Raw genomic sequence first — 20,031 nt, forward strand, 5'->3', positions numbered from 1 at the left:
ATGAAATGTCCTCTTTTATCTCCAGAAATGTTTTTTGCTTTAAATTGTACTTTGTCTGATACTAGCTAGCTATGCCACTTTCTTTTGGTTAATATTCATATGGAGGATCTTTTCTGTCTTTTGTATTCAACCTCTTATGTTTAAGGTATGTCTCTTAGAAGCATATCGGACTATTATTTTTTTAATCCATTCTGACAGTCTTTTAATTAAAAGTAATGAATAATATGTTTTTGTTTATATTTTCTGTGTTGCTTGCTTTCTTTCATTTTGCTTTTCCATGCTGCTTCATATCTCTTTCCTTACATTCTCTTGGTTTCAGTGTTTTTGCTATTATACCTCCTCCCCTCTCCTAAGGTGATAGTTGGACTTTGTTTTACTACTCTTTTATCAAAGTCTAGTATAAATGAACACTTTTGCCATTTCTTGGACAGTGCAAACTTTAGACAACTCTGTGGTTTTAATTCTATGTATTTTTGAATCGTGCAAGATATTCTTACATACAGTGCACATAATTTAGATACATTCATAAGTTTAACTTTCCATTGCTTTTTATTTCTTACTGTATCTTCAGGCTTCCCAGGATAATTTGCCTTCCTACTACAAAACATCCTTTAGCATTTCCTTCGGAGTGGGTTCACTGGTGACAAATTCAGTTTTAGTTTGCCTGAAGTCACCTTGATTTCATCTTTATTTCAGAAAGATACCTTGTAATTAAAGCAGGCATTTTCAGTTTTTAAAAAATGTAGGTTAAAGTAGAGTAATATCTTCAGGAGTTAAGACTAAGTCTTCACTTTTTTGAATTCTAAAGAGAAAACCTTTTTATGACCAGATGTTTTCTTATTGGTCTAATTTAATGACACACCAGTTGCTTCCATTTACTGTTGCTCATTTTTGTTAATTTCCAGGTTGGTCTGGGGCAACTGCATCTGCATGGAGGGCGTGGAGTAGAACAAAATCATCAGGTAACTTTCTTGTTCCCAGGGCTTTGTACTTCACGTTGTAGAAGGAAACGATGCTCTAGATATATTTCTTATCAATGACAGTATCAAGTTTGTTACTTAGACAGTCATCACAAATGATCTTTCAAGATCCAACTAACCCCTGAAAAAACTGAAGACTAAAAATGTGATTATTGGGGCACCTGGGTGGCTCAGTGGGTTAAGCCTCTGCCTTAGGCTCAGGTCATGATCTCAGGGTCCTGGGAGCAAGCTCTGCATCAGGCTCTCTGCTCAACAAGGAGCCTGCTTCCCCCTCTCTCTGCCTGCCACTCTGCCTACTTGTGATCTCTCTCTCTCTATCAAATAAATAAAATCTTAAAATTAAAAAATAAATTGATTAATAAATAATAAAAATGTGATTATACCTCATAATGGTGGGAAGGTTTTTTTTAAATTCTGAAATCTAGTTCTCAATATTGCCAACAATACATACACAGTAACTTGGTTTCCTATAAGTATGTGGTAGAAGTATGTCTTAAAATTTCTATTAGAAAATATTTCAGGGGTGGGACGCCTGGGTGGCTCAGTTGGTTAAGCGGCTGCCTTCGGCTCAGGTCATAATCCCAGTGTCCTGGGATCGAGTCCCACATCGGGCTCCTTGCTTGGCAGGGAGCCTGCTTCTCCCTCTGCCTCCGTCTGCCAGTGCTCGCTCGCTCTCTCTCTCTCTGACAAATAAATAAAATCTTTTAAAAAAGAAAATATTTCAGGGGTGTCTGGGTGGCTCAGTCAGTTAAGCATCTGACTTCAGCTCAGGTCATGATCCCAAGGTCCTGGGATTGAGTATGGGCTTCGTGCTCGGCAGGGAGCCTGCTTCTCCCTCTGCTTCTCTCTCTCTCTCTCTCTCTGTCTCTTATGAATAAATAAATAAAATCATTGAAAAAGAAAATATTTCATAGAACTGAGGAAAATCATTGTTGAGTTTGTGAGAAATTAGGAGTATACAACTATAGCAATCAGATCTGTATCCAGCTTTTGTGCACTTTATGCCCTAACTCTTGCTCATCTCTTCGCTTGTATCCATCAGTACACCTGCCACTTGTGTGAGTCATCTCCTGCTTGCATTTCAAAAGCAGCAGCCTGTGTTTATAAACCACACACCTGATCCTGTGGTTCCCTTGCTTTAAATTCTTGAGTGGTCCTGGGCACCTGGGTGGCTCAGTCGTTAAGCGTCTGCCTTCGGCTCAGGCCAGGGTCGTAGGATCAAGTCCCACATCAGGCTTCCAGCTCCACGGGAAGCCTGCTTCTCCCTCTCCCACTCCCCCTGCTTGTGTTCCCTCTCTCGCTGTGTGTCTGTCATTCATAAATTATCTATCTATAAATCTTTTAAAAAAATAAACTCTTGAATGGTCCATAATTGCCAGTCGCTTGAAAACCAAAACCCTTATTTAACATGATTTCCAGGATTTGTACCAGTCTCTGCTTACCTCACCAGTCCTTGCTTTCTGAGTCACAAGCACATGGACCTTTTCTCAAGTCTTTGAAAATGTGAAGAAACTACCTCGGGATTTCTGGAATACTAGTCCTTCTGTCTAGAGTGTATATCATCCTGCCTCCTTTCTTTACGTAGCTAATTCCTACTCATCCTCCAGAATACAACTCCAGTATCTCTTCCCCTAATGTTTCTCTAGACTCCTAACCCTATTCCAGAATAGGTCATGTACCACAGTATGATTTCCGAAAATCTGTATTTGTGGCCGTTACCCATTGTAAATTTGCTAATTATATAATTAAGGTTTTTCCTCTGCTAGAACGTAAGTTACAGAAGAGCGTGGACTTTGCCACTTTATTCCCAGCACCTGACAATGCCTAGGACATAATGAGTTATTGGTAAATGTTTGTCAGACTAATAAAACTTATTCTGCCGTAACAGTTAAATATTCTAATTAAGGGGTCGCTTGGGTGGCTCAGTGGGTTAAAGCCTCTGCCTTCAGCTCAGGTCATGATCTCAGGATCCTGGGATCGAGCTCCACATCAGGCTCTCTGCTCAGCGGGGAGCCTGCTTCTCCCTCTCTCTCTGCCTGCCTCTCTGCCTACTTGTGATCTCTGTCAAATTAACAAACAAAATCTTTAAAAAAAAATTCTAATTAAGGTTATTTCACTTCCATATCCCATCAACTTTAAGACGTAGATGATAACAAAATACACTTATCACTTAAAACTATACCAAATATCCATGGTTTGTTTGTTTGTTTTAAGTCAGGTGGCATTTTGACTGCTTTCATTGTCTTTAGGTCATTCAAATGTATGTCATTAGGCCAGATGAACTGGCTGATAAAAATGTCAGGTGAGAGAACAATCTGCCGAATGCCTTTTATACAAGTTTTGGGATATCCTTGGTATGTGCTGCCTACTTGCAAAACACCTACACAACAATAAATTTTTTCACCAGCTTCTCAGAAGGATAAAAGGAGTTCCCAGTACAGAACTGCATTAATTCATTAATGTACCTGTTCACTGCTAGGCATTCAGAATACAATGCTAGATAAAATAGCTTTGGTCTTTTTGTCTTTGCAGAGCTTCAAGTTTAATAGAACTAAAATATTAGATACTTTTTTAAATGATCACACCAACAAACATGTAATGAATTGTGATTGTTGTTATTAAGGAGAATGAAAGGGTCCAGTAAGGTTAATAAGCAGGAGGTGGCAGGTCCTGAGGCAGGAAGGACCAGAGTGCAGAGAGCAAGCTGAACAGTACTGAAGTAAGCAGTGTCTGTTCACGCCAGTAGACTCCCTGCAAAATGTCAAGGGGCTGTAGGGACCAGCATGTAAAGTGTTTTGAACTGTTGCTTTGGGTGACTAAAGACTAAAGGCAAGGAGTCCAAGGAGGGGAGTTCCAGAAGTTCAGGTGTGAGATAATGTAGCTTAGCCTAGAATTGTAGTGGAAGATCATAGGTTGGTTCAAGAGGAATTGGGTGGTGAAAGTTACAGAATTCAGTGATGGATTGGGCATGAAGAGGGGTGGGTACCTGGAGCAACCAAGAGATGTCATAATGCAATATAAACTGAGATGCTGCCATATTACAAGATTTTTTTAAATGTTCCTGAAATGATTATTTTGGTTAAAAGCGAAAGGCAGATTCTATAAAAACTAATTATTTTAATAAACTCTTTTCTTACAGAGAGCATTTGACTACTTCAATTTAGCAGCTAATGCTGGTAATTCACATGCCATGGCCTTCTTGGGAAAGGTACTGTACACCCTGCTAACTCTTACCTAATAACAAGAGGTGTTTACATAATAAGCAGATGTTGTAGTTACAATCTACAGTTTACCAAGAGTAAACTGAAAATAAAATTTCCAATATAAGGATATTGTGTTTTATGGTAAGGTAAGTGAGACTTCCAGGCATTTTCTTAGGTAACGTAAAGAAATAGCATTTCTTCATCAGTATGTTAATTTCCTTTTGAAGTTAGCTATCATTGAGCTCCTGCTTTGTGTGTATCATATGCAATAATGAGGACTTTTTTTCTTTATGCTGTGTGGGTTTTTTGCTAAGTCTGTCATAATTGCCTGTCTTCCAAATGAGTAGAGGCAACAAAGAGTTTGTTGGAATTTGTCCGTAGACTTTAATCATCTTCAGTGTGATGGCCATCACCCAGCCGTCAGTGCAGTTCTTTTCTAAGCAAGGAAAACAAGTCTAGAGACCTAACAAATAGATTCCATATAACATGCCACAGTTTCAAAACTTTCTTTTTCATTATTTTGAAAGCAAATACAGTATAAATCAGTGGATATTTTCATCCATAACTAAATCCTAAGGTTAGGATGCTCAGGTAGAATAAATCTGTCACAAAAATTCTTACAAATAGAAAAATCTTATCAGTATTTGCCACATAATCACAACCAGTTATTTGGGGCCTGAGAACCATACATGTAGACATCCCCACTATTATAGCATCGAAATCGGTATTCCCCATCTATTTTTGTTAAGCCTTTAAGAACTTTCCATTCTAGCCCTTTCAGTTCTTGTTCTGAATTCCTAATTAACCCTATCTCAGAAAAAGATTTTCATTGCCATTTTCTAAATATATACGTGGATGAAAACAGCCTCGGTCATTCTGTTCTTCTTTCTCTTGGCCCTTTTATCATGTTCCGTACCTGGTATTCTAGTCATTTAGTGCTTGAAACCTTTAAAATAACCTTTCAGTTATTTCTTTTCCTGAACATAAGGCCTACCCTAGTTCTTACCCTGAGGGAAGTCGCGGTGGAAGAGAGAGGGAAGCGGAGGTTGTCAGTAGCACCCCTTTCTCTCATGTGATCACTGACCCCAAGCAACTCTCCAGCCATTTGACTGCCCTGGGATAGAGTGAGAGAAAAGATTCACCTTGAATAAAAGGTTTTCTCCTCCTGAGATTGATCTGTGAACTGATTTTAATATATTCATGTTTATAGAAAAGTAAGAAATTTGTTATGACAAAGAGGATATAATAATATTGTTTACTTTTAAGGTTTTACTTTTAAATTTAAAATATCCGATGGGGAATTTTAAACTGTTCCAGGATTTCACAATACTTAACAAAAACCAGAATGAGATGAGATAGAAATACATTATAGGTGAGAAGGGTATAATTTTTAATAAAAGTAGGTTCTGTTTTTCAGATGTATTCAGAGGGAAGTGATATTGTACCACAAAGTAATGAGACAGCTCTTCACTACTTTAAGAAAGCTGCTGACATGGTAAGACCTCATGACTCAGTGTATTGAAATGTGTGCCATATTATTATTATTTTAATAAATAAGTTTATTATACTGAAGGATTAGTCATAACCAACTCATGCCTGAAATGACTGAAAGCACTTACGTAGATGAGATTAATGGGAATGGACTGGCTAGAAAAAAAATATTTCCAATAAAAAGCAATTTATTTGGGGGGTGCAAATGATTGAATGTCAGACCTCTGTTTCAATTTCATTGAGAAGTTTCCTCATTGGAGAAATATTGATTTTACTAATGCAAATGAAAGTTATTATGATTTGCCCTATTTGTATTGCAACTTGAGCTTTAAAACTTACATAACTGGGTACTTTTGATAATCATAATATAAAACTAGGGCTTCTTTGCCCCAGAGAAAACTACGTACGAATTTTTAAGACTCTGTATGCCTCCAGTGTGTACGTTTATTTCCTCACCAGCTGTGTATTACTTTAGTTCCAAATGTCAGTTGAGTATTTCCCAAGGGGATGCTGAGACACTTTTTAAAAGATGCCTCTGCCCGTCCGAGTTTAAGTTGAATTTTAGATTTTTCTCTTTCAGGTCTTAAAACAGTTGATTATCTTTGTTTTGTGGCACTCCAGTAACCTTAAGTGTTATCTTTGCCACCTGATCCCAATATTGCTTATTTACATGGTGTTTGACTTTACACCATGGCATCTTCCTTCTGTATTGGGGAGGGAGGTTACCAATGAAAAACTACCCCAAAAGTGACCTACTTTTAATTTTAAGAAGAAGAAATACAGTAGTCATGTTTTCTATCGTAAACTCGTGGAACAGGTGGTCATAAGGTAAGTCACCAAAATTTAATTTTAGATAAATGTACTGTTTCCTTTTTTTCAGCAAATTATTAAAGACCCCCTCCCCCCCAAATCTCTGAAAGTCAGCATTTCATTTAACCTGATGGGAAGGAGAATTTTGAATTGAAAAACGCAAAGACATTTTTTGAATATGCTTGTAAATTACTTCTTTGGTAGTTATTTAATCTTGCCTATTTTTTGTTCTTTTGTTTTGTTTAGTTTTCTAATTAATCCTTTCACTCTTTTGTCTCTGGTTTGCAGGGCAACCCTGTTGGACAGAGTGGACTTGGAATGGCTTACCTCTATGGAAGAGGAGTTCAAGTTGTAAGTTTTTGGTCTAACATTCTGACTTAAACAGGCAGTCAGCTGGTGAGGTAGGGAAGTATCTATTGAAATAGGAAAAGCTGAAACTTTTCCTGTTCTCTGAGTACCCAGTACCCACCATACTAACTGCCTTCTTCGAATGGCTCTGTCTCTGGCACTTTTACTGAAGATGTGAAGCTGTCTCTCATGCTGTCTATGCTCTCTACCCTACCTATGCTTCCATCTCTCCAAGACTTCTCCCTCCCTGCTTCTTCACTTGAGCCTAAGAAAATGCTTGTTTCTCCCATTTCAAGGGAGAAAATCTTTCTGTTCTGTTCCTTCTCTTCTAGCTACTACTTCTCTTCTCTCCAGTCCTTCACTACAAAGCCAGGTTTCTCCAAAGAATGAACTGTATTAGTGACTACCACTCACTTTTTAGCTCTTAGCAGTCAGACTTCTGCCCCTTGTAACTGCTCTCTGCAGGTCACCAGTAACCTCCCAAATGTCAACTTCTGTTGACTTTTTGATTCTACATCACTTAAACTCTTTCTGCCCTGAAATTCTGCAAGTTCTCTTGGTTTTCCTAGGCCATTGCTTCTCATCCTTCTGTACTACTTCCTCATGTTGTATGCCCCGAGAGTCTCATTGCTCCCTCTTCTCTGTATGATCTTTCCAAGTAAAATGTATTTAATGGGCCTGTAGTTAAGTTTGGGATTCTAATCTATAGGTGTTCCTTAGCACAGAAAACAGTAGTGTGTTCTCATTTTGATTCCTTCTATCATTTTAGGACAAGAAAATTCAGTAGTAATCTTTGTTTTAATTTTTCTCCATGATAGGTATAATATTTGAAATCTAATAATCATACAGTGTTTGATAAGCTACACAGGGGAAGAATGAATAAGGAGAGAATAATTTTCCTTATTTAATGTTAGACAAATTGAGGTTTCCAAAAGATTTGTTGGTTAATAGGAAAGAGACAAGTGTTTCTTAAGTCCTGGTCTTGTGTTCCAAGGTTTTTCCAAAGAACCAGAATGAGCATTGTGTAGGCTTTCTGAGAATGAACATATGGATTGTTCACAGTCTTAAATATATTAACTCCTCTGTGATATAGACTACCATCTGTATATTATAAAAGCTTAGAAGGTAGTCTTTTTAATGGCTCTTTGAGAATATCTTGTATGTGTTTTGTTAACTCTTTTTAATGAATGACTCTCCTAACTTCTGAGTAGATCAGCCTTTTGAGTTTTCTCATCATGTGGTCATGTGACCTCTTTTCCTACAGAATTATGATCTCGCACTAAAGTATTTCCAGAAAGCTGCTGAGCAAGGCTGGGTGGATGGGCAACTGCAGCTCGGCTCTATGTACTATAGTAAGTAACATTGGCATCAAACGCTGGATGTGCCAAGACCTACATTACTTATTACCCACTAGATGCCACTGTGATATGGAAATGAGAGCTATCACATTCTCGCTGATAAATATTCTCCCAATTCAGTGATTTGTGCATCTCGCTTTTCATTGTAAATTATGCTAATCTGTATTAATATACTAATCTGCATTAGTAAGTTTCACATCTTTCCTGAGTAAGAATTCTGAATTTCATTTAATTTTACTCATTATGTAAAGCTTCTCTGGTGCTTCAGCTAAATCTTCTTTAAGACTATTTCTGACCTTTCTTGTGATTTTTGTTACAGATGGCATTGGAGTCAAGAGGGATTATAAACAGGCCTTGAAGTATTTTAATTTAGCTTCTCAGGGAGGACATATCTTGGCTTTCTATAACCTAGCACAGATGCACGCCAGCGGCACAGGTGTGATGCGATCGTGTCACACTGCAGTGGAGGTAAGGGCTTTTCTATAGACTCATACACAGGACATCAGTTTTCCCCGGTGGAAAGGTTGTCATTTTAATTCTGGTTTTCTTTGCCATGATTTCGTCTCGAGTAGAAACAGACTCAACCCGTTATTAGCTTTGATACACTGAGGGAAGACTCAGGGCCGGTGTGTCACTGTCATGCTTATTGATCTCATGTGGTTCTCCCCACTAGAATCCGTTTATAAGGACAGGGGGCGTTGTGTGCAGTCTCTCTAGCACCTGGAAAGCATCTGAAATAGCACCAAAAAAGTCTCTGGTGAATGAATGTGGTAAAGGGGAATGCTGTCGTCTCCCAAAGGGAACATCTCTTTAGCTCTCTCATAAGTGGCACTTCAGGTTGGCATTTGATGAATGCTTGGTGCAATTTCCAGACTGCCCTGTGCTTCAGTTTCCTTGGTTGAGAAATGGGGTGGTTAATAGGTCTTACCTCATGGAGTGTTCCCCATGACCTCTTGGGAGCTTTAAGGCAAATTCTGTACATACTGTACTTAAAGCGAGCACTAGAACAGTGCCTGGTGAGGGTAACGGTATATAATTGTTTACTATTATTTTTATAAGCCTCTTCTAAAGACAAACTGAAAGCTTCAAATAAAATCCCAGACTTCTGTATGTATTTAATTAAGCTGCCAGAGATTCAGAGGTAGCCTAACAGTCACTGGAAGCCAAAGTGCAAAACTGATTTTCTGGCATATGCTCCTTATTTTGTTACGGGTTTTTCTTCTCCTCTTCTCACAGTTGTTCAAGAATGTATGTGAACGAGGCCGCTGGTCCGAGAGGCTTATGACGGCCTATAACAGCTATAAAGACGGCGACTATAATGCCGCCGTGATCCAGTACCTCCTGCTGGCCGAACAGGGCTACGAGGTGGCGCAGAGCAATGCAGCCTTCATTCTTGATCAGAGTAAGGCTCACCGCAGTCCCACCTTGGCTTTAGAATACAAAGGTTCACATCCCGTCACCTGTTCATGCTTAAAGCAAAAAGCCACAAAGAAACTTCTTTCTTGTTGTAAATAGACATGAACAACATACGTGCTTGAGTAATTTCCCTCAGCTCCCGAAGCCAGCCGAGTTAGTTTTATATGTTATAGTTGACAGTAGAAATCGATTTGTCATTTGTCACAGAGTTAACTTCTTCCAGTAAATCCATCTTTCAAAATACAGCAGATATAACAATACTGTTTTTCCAGCGATATATAGGTCCTTAGAAGTGGCTCAGTAGTTAGTCTCCTTATTAGTTCTGTGGATACAACATGCTGCAGGAAATAATGCATCCTGGATGGAGGCAGTGAGTCCTTTGAACTCTGTATTTTATTCTAATACTAGTTTGATGTCAATACAATGATTTTTTCATTCAATCTTTGCCATATCCCAATTCTTATTTAAGTAATGTTTACACGCTGGCTTGTAAATGAAGCCTAAAAGTCCAGTGCCTGTCCTTAAGTGCCTGATTTGTGTTTATGGCGTCTGCCCTGTAGGGGAAGCCACCATTGTGGGGGAGAACGAGACTTACCCCAGAGCTCTGCTGCACTGGAACAGGGCCGCCTCGCAAGGTGAGTGGCCGCTCCGCTCTGGGTAAGAGCTTACCCCGGGGACCTTTCTTCACTGTCTCCGCTTTGCTTTATCTCCTGCAAAAAACTGAGTAATGTCATCGCCGACTTGAAGTTAAGCAGACAGACCCTCTATTGCTTACCTTGTTTGCATCATGAGTTAGTTATTCTTAAAACGGAAGTTCTAGGGGTGCCTGGGTGGCTCACTGGGTTAAGCCTCTGCCTTCGGCTCAGGTCATGATCCCAGGGTGCTGGGATTGAGCCCTGCATGGGGCTCTCGGCTCACCAGGGAGTCTGCTTCCTCCTCTCTCTCTGCCTGTCTCTCTGCCTACTTGTGATCTCTGTCAAAATAAAATAAATTAAATAAATAAATAAGTAAGTAAACTCTTTAAAAAAAAAAAAAAAAAACGGAAGTTCTAGTGCCCAGGTTCCTAGATTGAACTGTGAGGTCTTTGTACTGGATGTTTATATCATGTTATGTCTTACTCTTTGGTTTTTAGTTTGAGGCCAGTGTGCTGTATAAAATGAGAATTGAGTAGAATGTATAATAAAATACTAGTATAAAACCCCAAAAGATTTTAACCTTTCCCCTTTTTTTTGTTTGAATATTTCTTCTACATACTCCTTTCAACATTGCCTGGTCATCCCTTCTTCAAACCTGAACAGTGGGCCAGTTGAACTACTTTATAGTGTAAATGGCATGATAGACAAGAACACGCTCATCTGAAGAGTATTATGATGAAATAGGGATTACCACCCAGCTTGTCTTACCTCTTGGTGACTATTAAAAAGCCTTCTTCTAGGTTAAGTCTTTATTGAATTTATAGCTTGGCTTAAAGGCTTAGTTGTAAAGTTTATGTGCTAAAAATTAAAAGTCTATTTTATGTAAACATGTCAATAGGAGAAATAACACTTTGTCTATTTAAAACACACTTTATTTATTGGCACTTTTGCATTTAATTTTTGTTTAAGGCTATACCGTGGCTAGAATTAAGCTTGGAGACTACCATTTCTATGGCTTTGGCACTGACGTAGACTACGAGACTGCATTTATTCATTATCGTCTAGCATCCGAGCAGCAACACAGTGCACAAGCTATGTTTAATCTGGGATATATGCATGAGAAAGGACTAGGCATTAAGCAGGTGAGTGTGGCTTCAAAACAAATGTTTGAATGGTGTAATTGTGATTTGGGGGAATCGTCTGCATTTTTGTAGAAAATAAGCTTTCTTTGGAATGTGCTCAGATTTTAGGTTCTAAGTTATGAGACAGTTTTATAATATTTCGGAAGCCCATCTCTCGTCATCAAACACACACTGCTATGTTTAGGACAGTAAGCCAAAAACAGACTGATTAAAACAGAAATACAGTGCTGCCTCCATCGGTAACTCCTTATTTGAGTAACCATCTGTCCATATTCAACCATGTTCTATTGTTTCTCAATTATTTTGAAATAAATTAAGACATTTGCTACTGATTAATTATTTCTGAGTCTTCTGCCTTTCTAATATAGTCTAACATTCTTTAGAACCATTCTTATGTTCTTGCCTTTATGCCCTTAAGAGGATTTTGAAAAACTGTGTGTTCTTCACATTTTTAATTTGGCATTAAAAATTTTCATCATAAGCTCCAAAGGATCTAAATTCTAGCTATATGAAGCACCAACACTTTTTAAAAAAATGATTGAATTACTCTAAATACCAAAATTTTAATATCTTCATTATTGATTTTTTAAAAATACACAGCAAACTTATTAAATGAAAATGATACCTTTTCCTTTTCTTCCTGAATTCATATTTTACTGATCTCTCGATCATACTTACCTGAAACAAAGTATGTTGAACTCAAATTTAAAATTTTATTTCCTATGATCATAGGCTTAAGTGCTAAGAAAAATTCACGAGATATTATTAGTCATAGTTGGTTAGTTATCAATACAGTATTGAATAAATCAACATAATACTATAAATTCCACAAAAATTTTACTTTTGTGGTAATTAGTCTACGGCCATACCACCCTGAACGCGCCCGATCTCGTCTGATCTCGGAAGCTAAGCAGGGTCGGGCCTGGTTAGTACTTGGATGGGAGACTTTTGTGGTAATTACTGAACTTGTATCTTTTGATGAGATGAATGGAGCCTCTTTTAAAAATTAGTTTAAGGATTATTGAGGAGATTTAGCATGAATTTCATTTTTCATTTTTATAAATATATGCCTGGAATCTTGTTCACATAAACAAGTATATACAAATGGGGGGAATCTTATAGCAAGGTCATTTAATTCTTTAAACTGCTTTAGAGTTACATGCTGTCTTCTTTCAGGGGGCTTAAATAACAGGATTTCTCATAGTTCTGGGGGCTGAGAAGTTGCAGTGTGGGATTTGGTGCCTGATTTGGTGCCTGAGGCGCTGCTTCTTGGGTCCAAGACTGCTATCTTCTGGCTTTTGTCCTTATCTGAGGAGAGAGTGGGGGGGCGGGGAGCAGCAGCAAGCACTTAAAAGACTCTTTGAAGGATGCTAATCCCATTTATGAGAGTTCTGCCCTCATTACCTCATCTAATCTTGATAACGTGTCAGAGACCTCACCTCCTAATCCCAACCATCACGTAAGGGAGTAGAGGTTCCACATAGAAATTTAGGGGGGAAAAAAGACTCTTTGAAGGATGCTAATCCCATTTATGAGAGTTCTGCCCTCATTACCTCATCTAATCTTGATAACGTGTCAGAGACCTCACCTCCTAATCCCAACCATCACGTAAGGGAGTAGAGGTTCCACATAGAAATTTAGGGGGGACACAAACATTTAGTCTGTAACATATGCCAGAAATCAGTGATCTGTCATTAAGATTATTTCCAGCGATCTATCACTGACAACTTGGTTAGGTCCCCCTTCAATCTTGTTGAAAGCAAAGAGTTGGAAACTAGAGACTTGGAAAAGATGTACTTATTCCCTGGTCACTGGAACCATTCACTTTCTCAGCTTCTAGGTGGAGTACCAAAAGGCTTTACCAAGATTTATCAAATAACTAATTATATTCCTCCCTCTATCACTTAGAGACACTTGATTGACCTAATATGCTTAAGAGCAAGTTGTTCATTTTCATTTTGCTAATGCACTATTTTTGATCAAGTGCCTTTTATTTTACCACATTTGAATATTCAATTTTTAAATTCCAGTATGTAAATTTTTATATTTTACATTTATATTAATGTTAGAAACTTAAATATTAGTTTTTATCAAGACTCTGGAACTGCAGGCCGAGTGCATTCAGCTTGAGGAAGAGTCTGCCATGTTACCAAGTTACTGAAGCCTCTCTTAGTTGTCAGACCAGTCAGCCAGACCAGACTTCACTTTTGTCAGCAAGTCTGACTTCGTTTTTTCATTTTTTTAATTCGATTTCCTTGACTTCATTTTTAAAATTCAAATAAAATTAATATGTGCTTGGCGACTAATATAAAGATTGCACATAAGTTACGGTTTTTATGGAATACACTTCATAATAATTTACCTAAAGCAATCAGACTTAAAGTAATGGAACTCTAACGGTCTGTTTTTGTAATAGATTAGAAGCCAAGAAAATTAGTCAATGTGTATTCTCATAATATAATTTGTAATATAATGTATAGCTTATATAAATTCTTGTGAATAAAGACTATGATAAAAAGCACAGAATTTCACAGATAAGAATTGGGGGGAGGGAACTCTGGGATGCAACTTTAAAGAATAATTAATCATATATAAAAATCAAAATGATTCCATTAATTTTTGTAAGACATTATGGTCACCTTTTTTTAGAGAAAGAAGCACTCATACTATTAAAAACTATTCAGTCCAGCATCTAGTACAGCTAGAAAAATATTAAGGGTTAAATGAAGATTGGTTACATGGAGTAAATCAGAATGTAATTGATAAGATTTAATTACTCTATTAAATCACCCACACAAAGTCAATGTTACCACATAAAGTTTGGTCCATGATCTTGAAAAATGTGGCAGTCCAAAAAAAACTTGTTATATTTTTTTAAAAACCAAGTAACTATACTATTACTGTTAGTAACAGAAAAGAACCTTCTTTTTAACTAATGACACACCCTAGCGACAGTTTAGGGAACAGCTGAAAGTAACTGCTTATATTGAACTATGTGGAAAAAGTCCTTTTTAATGTTTAGCCTCTCTTTCCCATGCCTCATGGAATTCTTTCCTTGGCGTTTGGTCTTCTTTGACAATAGTCAGGGCATGGAAAAGGTGAGGTTGTAAAACGAAAATTTCACAGCATCCCGCTGTGCGGTTCGGCTTCTATCTGCATGCAGAACACTCCAGTCTGGGCCAGAATTCATAATGACTTGTTTCACCTTTTAAAGAAATATGTCTAAGGCAGGGAAATGCAGAATGGGAATCCCTTAACACTATATATGCAAGCAACCTCTGAAAAATCATGAGCATGTTACCAGGTTTGAAGATCACTGCTCCAAACTGAAACCAGAAACTGATTATACTGACTGAAGTTTAAGTAAGAAAAATTAACTTGAGACTTACAGGTGACCCCTGGAAATCTTGAGCCTGACCTGTGTTATGCATAGGAAAGCAACTGTAGACAGCACATCCGCACAGCAAGTGGGACACGAGGCAGGAGGAACATGAGCTAAATCTTAAAATTTTTCAGTTAAATTTTTTGAAATGAAGCAGATCATTAAAGAAATATTACCCAGTTACAGGTTGGGTTTTTCCTTTAGGTACGGGAAATGTTAAAATGAAGACTTGAAAGGTAAAATAAATGTTCTAAGTATATAAACGGATATCCAAATATATAAACTAAATAATATTTTTACTTACTTTGACAAGAGATGAATTCTGGTTTATTGCCTATATTCTAGGACATTCACCTTGCAAAACGTTTTTATGACATGGCAGCTGAAGCCAGCCCAGACGCACAAGTACCAGTCTTCTTAGCACTCTGCAAATTGGGTGTGGTGTATTTCTTGCAGTACGTACGGGAAACAAATGTAAGTGTTCCATGTCCCCTTTTTTTTTTTTTTTAATTTATTTATTTGACAGACAGAGATCACAAGTAGGCAGAGAGAGAGAGAGAGGAAGGGAAGCAGGCTCCCCGCTGAGCAGAGAGCCCGATGCAGGGCCTGATCTCAGGACCCTGGGATCATGACCTGAGCCGAAGGCAGAGGCTTTAACCCACTGAGCCACCCAGGCGCTCCATGTCCCTTTTTTTTTTTTTTTTTTTTAAGATTTATTTATTTTAGGGCGCCTGGGTGGCTCAGTGGGTTAAAGCCTCTGCCTTCAGGTCAGGTCATGATCCCAGGGTCCTGGGATCGAGTCCTGCATCGGGCTCTCTGCTCAGCAGGGAGTCTGCTTCCTCCTCTCTCTCTCTCTGCCTGCTTCTCTGACTACTTGTGATCTCTGTCTGTCAAATAAATAAATAAAATCTTTAAAAAAAAAAAAAGATTTACTTATTTTAGAGAGCGATAGAGTATGCATGAATGGGGGGAGAAGCAGAGGGAGAGGGAATCGTCAAGCAGACTCCCTGCTGAATGTGGGGCCTGAGCTGGGTTCCATCCCAAGACCGGGAGATCGTGACCTGAGCCGAAATCAAGAGTTGGTTATTTGACTGAGCCATTCAGGCGACCTTCCATGCCTCTTGTAATTAAAATATAAATGACGTAAGCTGCTCACTCCAGAGGTTTGTATCTAAAAAGTTTAGGGAGAGGGGAGGAGTGTCCTGCCAGTGTCTGATGCCGTCCCTTCCCCCCCCAGGCGAAGTCCAGGATATTGCATCAGGTATGGGGTGAAGGCAGCCGCAGAGAGTACATTTTCAGGTAGCACTGGACGGTGGCTCCGGGTGCTGAAGCAGTTTTCATTGATGCAGGTGTCTTCTGGTCTAGAGAAAACTGAGACCAACCCTTGGCAATCTGAAAGAGTAGTTAACTAAATTCAGTAAACAGTAAGTCAGATAACTACCCGGCAGTGACAGACCAGCCCCTTAAAAGAGAAGTTTAAAAAAGGGGAGAAGTAGAACCTGAGAACCTGCCCAGGCTGTTGTACTTCAGGTTCTTCTGCTAGTGTGAAACATGTTTAAAACACCACTAGAACTTTGTTCTGTAAAATTACTTTGAACTACTTAAATAAGCTAATGGTAGAACCCAGATCAGAGGTGGGTTCCCCATTCCTTTCAAAACCACTGACTTCAGTTACCTGTATTTTTGCGTAGGTGCTCTGGGGTTCTCCTCTTTTACATTTGGTTTACCTCTGCTCCCTCATAATGGTACAGGATTTAACTCTGAAAGTCCTAAAATGTATGCTGAATCAAGGGCTATTTAACTTCAGTTCACTCCAGACCAGGATAGGAGGATATTTTAACCTTTTGTTAAAATCTTTCAGGACAGGTTGATACAGCATCAGTATTCAATTCCAGAACGGGCTTCTCCTGTGTGACACAGATGTATGAAGTCTGTGCTCCTCCTTTCTGTAACCCTTTCCTGTGCCGCCACGGACCTCCGTGCTTGGTGCTCCAGGGGCCAGAGGTGTCAGACTCCATCCTCCCGATTGCTTATACATTTGTCATGGCAAATTCATAACCAGGCGTGCTGTACCCTCCAGTAATGGAAACAATCTTTGTTCCCTTAATTGAAGAGCTAACAGTGGGGCAGCCTGCTGTTTCTCTTGGGTCTATTTCAGACCCTTTTCTTTCACAGTTTATAGGACTAAGAAACTGCTGATTATAGTCTAGGATTTGGTCATGCCGTATTCGATCTTTGTTGTTGTTTTTTTTTTAATTCAGAAGTATAAAGAAGACAGTTAAGTGCTCCATAATCCTACCATGTAGGTATTCCAACTAAAAAAAAGAGTAATAAGTAAGATAAGAATGAGAAAGTCAGACAATACAGAAAACACAAAATCTCCTATCACAGGTCCCACCCCAGGAAACGGTTAATAGTTTCTTATAATCTTTTTCCAGAAAAATTTAGCACCTGCACCTACAAATATATATGGGGACATTTTTAAATATAACTTTATTTCATCTAAAGGATTATACCCCATGTTTATTTCCTTTGTAGGTAGGTAGCAGTCCAAAAATATCAGTAATGACTTCTCCTAAGTGACACTAAAACAAAGTATTATAGACGTAGAACATAACTTTTAAGTTCAAATTCAGGTGTTAAAGACTTAGTTAAATCCTCTCTAAAAAGTATTAGTCATTCAGCTATTAAATACTGGAATTCCTGCCATCGTCAGTTACATGAGAGAAGATGTGAAGTCCCTTGCTGTCATTAGAACAGGGTTCTCAGCTTGTGTGCCGTCGCAGCAGCTGGGTGACAGGCGTATCGGGATACTGATCATTCCCCCCTTGGCTCTCCCTGTCCCGTAAATATTTTCTGTGAAAAATGGTAGGAAACGAATGGGTTGGATTACTAATGGAAAGGAACCCTGTTAGACACTTGTATTACCTACTGTTAAAAAATAATAACTCAGTTCCTGAGACAACGTTATTTTTTGTTTCAGTTGAAGGCTTTTAAAGCCATTTTTTTAAACTGCATTGCAAAATGTTCCTAAAACCAACGATTTTAATAAGTTCTGTATTCATCTCTAATTTGTGATGTAACTTTTTTCCTAGTTCCTTCTCTGCCATTTTAGTGATCATAATGATTTTCATATTATTCTCATTAAGATTCGAGATATGTTCACCCAGCTTGACATGGACCAGCTTTTGGGACCTGAGTGGGACCTTTACCTCATGACCATCATCGCGTTGCTCTTGGGAACAGTTATAGCATACAGGCAGAGGCAGCACCAAGACATGCCTCTGCCCAGGCCCCCGGGGCCCCGGCCGGTGCCAGCACAGCAGGAGGGGCCGCCAGAGCAGCAGCCACCTCAGTAACAGCCGTGAGCAGTGACAACCAAGGAAGTTGTTTACCGAGAACACTTGCATTTGATACCAGACTTCGGATCAGCGGTCACCTCCTGGAAGAGGCACAAGGAAGCATTGAATTCCTAAAGCTGCTTAGAATCTGATGCCTTTATTTTCAGGGATAAGTAACTCTCACCTAAACTGAGTTGAATGTTTGTTTCAGTGCCGTTCGGAATAACAGCTCTCAGTGGGCCCCCCATTTTTGTCTGGAAACATATGAGACATTCAATGTCTGCTGTACCCAGCTGTCTTTCTTGGGTCCTTTCGGTCATTCTCTCAATGTGCATAAGTTCTTCTATCAACCACCTCTAAGGTCTTATGCATCAACACTAAAAACTGATCACTGTTAAAAAGGAAAAACCAGTTAGTTGCAAGTTTAACCTTAACATGTTTGAAAGTCTGAAAACAGAACTTACCTTTTAAGTAAAAAAACAAAAACAAAAAAAAGTCTTCAGATCGTTTCAGGACTGCAATAACTGAGAAACTTTTACCAATCCACATGCAAATATATATATTCAACATATTGGTCATTTTAAAAGGGAAGGCTGCGAGGTTTCTTATTATTGGTGATTGTCATACTTTCTACCATACTTCTCTCCTTCAGAGACTGAAAGGCGTGTCAAAGAGTTTTATGTGAACTTCACTTCTCTGGAATGGAATATATAAAACATTGTGAACTGACTCCTTGAGCTAACATGTGAATTTGCCCCCACTTACTCAGTGTAATTTGCTTGTTTGTTTTGAGTATACAGAGCCTTGATCCAGAAGCCAGAGGATGGACTAAGTGGGAGAAATTAGAAAACCATATTAAAGAACTCTGGGTGGGGTACCAAGATGATAGACACACTTGCCCGAAAGATGAAGCATTTGTTCCATTTTCCTTTGCATTTCTTACTGCAAAAGAACAGATCTCACCCTCCTGAATTCTCTAGATTGGAAACATGATTGCCGGGATGTGGCCTACAGTGACTACCATTATAAAACTGAAACTCAGAGAATCTAAGATGCATTAAACTCAGTGGTTGAGGAAAGCCAAAGCCTGTTTATACTGTTCAGGTCGATTTTTACTTCTGCAGTTTTCTATTATAGTAGAAAGTCAGCCACTTCCTTAGCTATCCTATGCACCACCCTCCCACCGGTAACTGTAGGAAAATGAAGGCTATGGCACTTGAAAATTGCCTGGTCAAATAGTGTGGAGCACAGCAACAACAAAGAAAATTGAGGACCTCACATATCCTCCAAATGAAGAAATTTAAACTTACACCGAATTTGTATTTCCTTTTATTGTCAGATGGTGGTATTCACCAGCCTATGTCTAGTCTGAGACTACGTGAGTACCTGAGCAGGCTTTCTATGCCTCCTGACCTCAGTCTGTTTATAGTAACCTTTCTACTCTTTTTTCCATAATCCCTCATCTGCCAGAAAACTTGAAGAGTTTACCTGTAGAGTTGTAAGACTTTGGTTTTTAAGTTGGGGTTGTACTTGGAACTAGATTTAATGAGTCTGTAATGAACATGAAGGCTTTCACTGTGAAGTCATACGCTCTTTGTGTGTGTTTTAGAGTATTATGAGAAACCTGGTAAGCAAACTTTACTCCCACATAATTGCTTCCAAATTTGAAGAGGTGGCCACAGAACCATATGTATAGGAGCATATCCGAGAGCTTAGGAGGTTTGACCCTCCAGAGGGTCCTGTGGCTCTGGGCAGCTCTTAAATAGTAAGACAGGTTTGACCTCTTAGGCTGAGAGAGATTTGAGGGCAGTTGGTACAATATGTTGGTGTCTTCACCACTGCCTCTTCTCCCCACCCTTCAAAGATGAGTAGAGTTCACGGGAGGAGCCATGTTTCATTTCAAAGGAACTGTCTTAATGTATTTA

At 38.8% G+C, this 20,031-nt stretch overlaps 1 protein-coding gene across 1 annotated transcript in view; it reads left to right on the plus strand.

Annotated features, from left to right (window-relative positions):
* SEL1L (SEL1L adaptor subunit of SYVN1 ubiquitin ligase) overlaps window positions 1-18,835 on the plus strand; it is a 51,529-nt gene extending 32,694 nt beyond the window's left edge. Inside the window, exons 11-21 of the mRNA XM_080809128.1 lie at window positions 906-962; window positions 4,120-4,188; window positions 5,601-5,678; window positions 6,773-6,835; window positions 8,097-8,184; window positions 8,510-8,658; window positions 9,427-9,592; window positions 10,167-10,241; window positions 11,211-11,383; window positions 15,111-15,239; window positions 17,915-18,835. Of these exons, the coding sequence (XP_080665254.1) occupies window positions 906-962; window positions 4,120-4,188; window positions 5,601-5,678; window positions 6,773-6,835; window positions 8,097-8,184; window positions 8,510-8,658; window positions 9,427-9,592; window positions 10,167-10,241; window positions 11,211-11,383; window positions 15,111-15,239; window positions 17,915-18,124 (1,257 nt within the window). The 3' untranslated portion in view covers window positions 18,125-18,835. The remainder of the gene's footprint in view (window positions 1-905; window positions 963-4,119; window positions 4,189-5,600; window positions 5,679-6,772; window positions 6,836-8,096; window positions 8,185-8,509; window positions 8,659-9,426; window positions 9,593-10,166; window positions 10,242-11,210; window positions 11,384-15,110; window positions 15,240-17,914) is intronic.
* Window positions 18,836-20,031: the final 1,196 nt, after the last annotated feature.

This window comes from Martes martes, assembly GCF_963455335.1.
Source record: "Martes martes genome assembly, chromosome: 7".
In the NCBI taxonomy this organism is placed as follows: Eukaryota; Metazoa; Chordata; class Mammalia; order Carnivora; family Mustelidae; genus Martes; species Martes martes.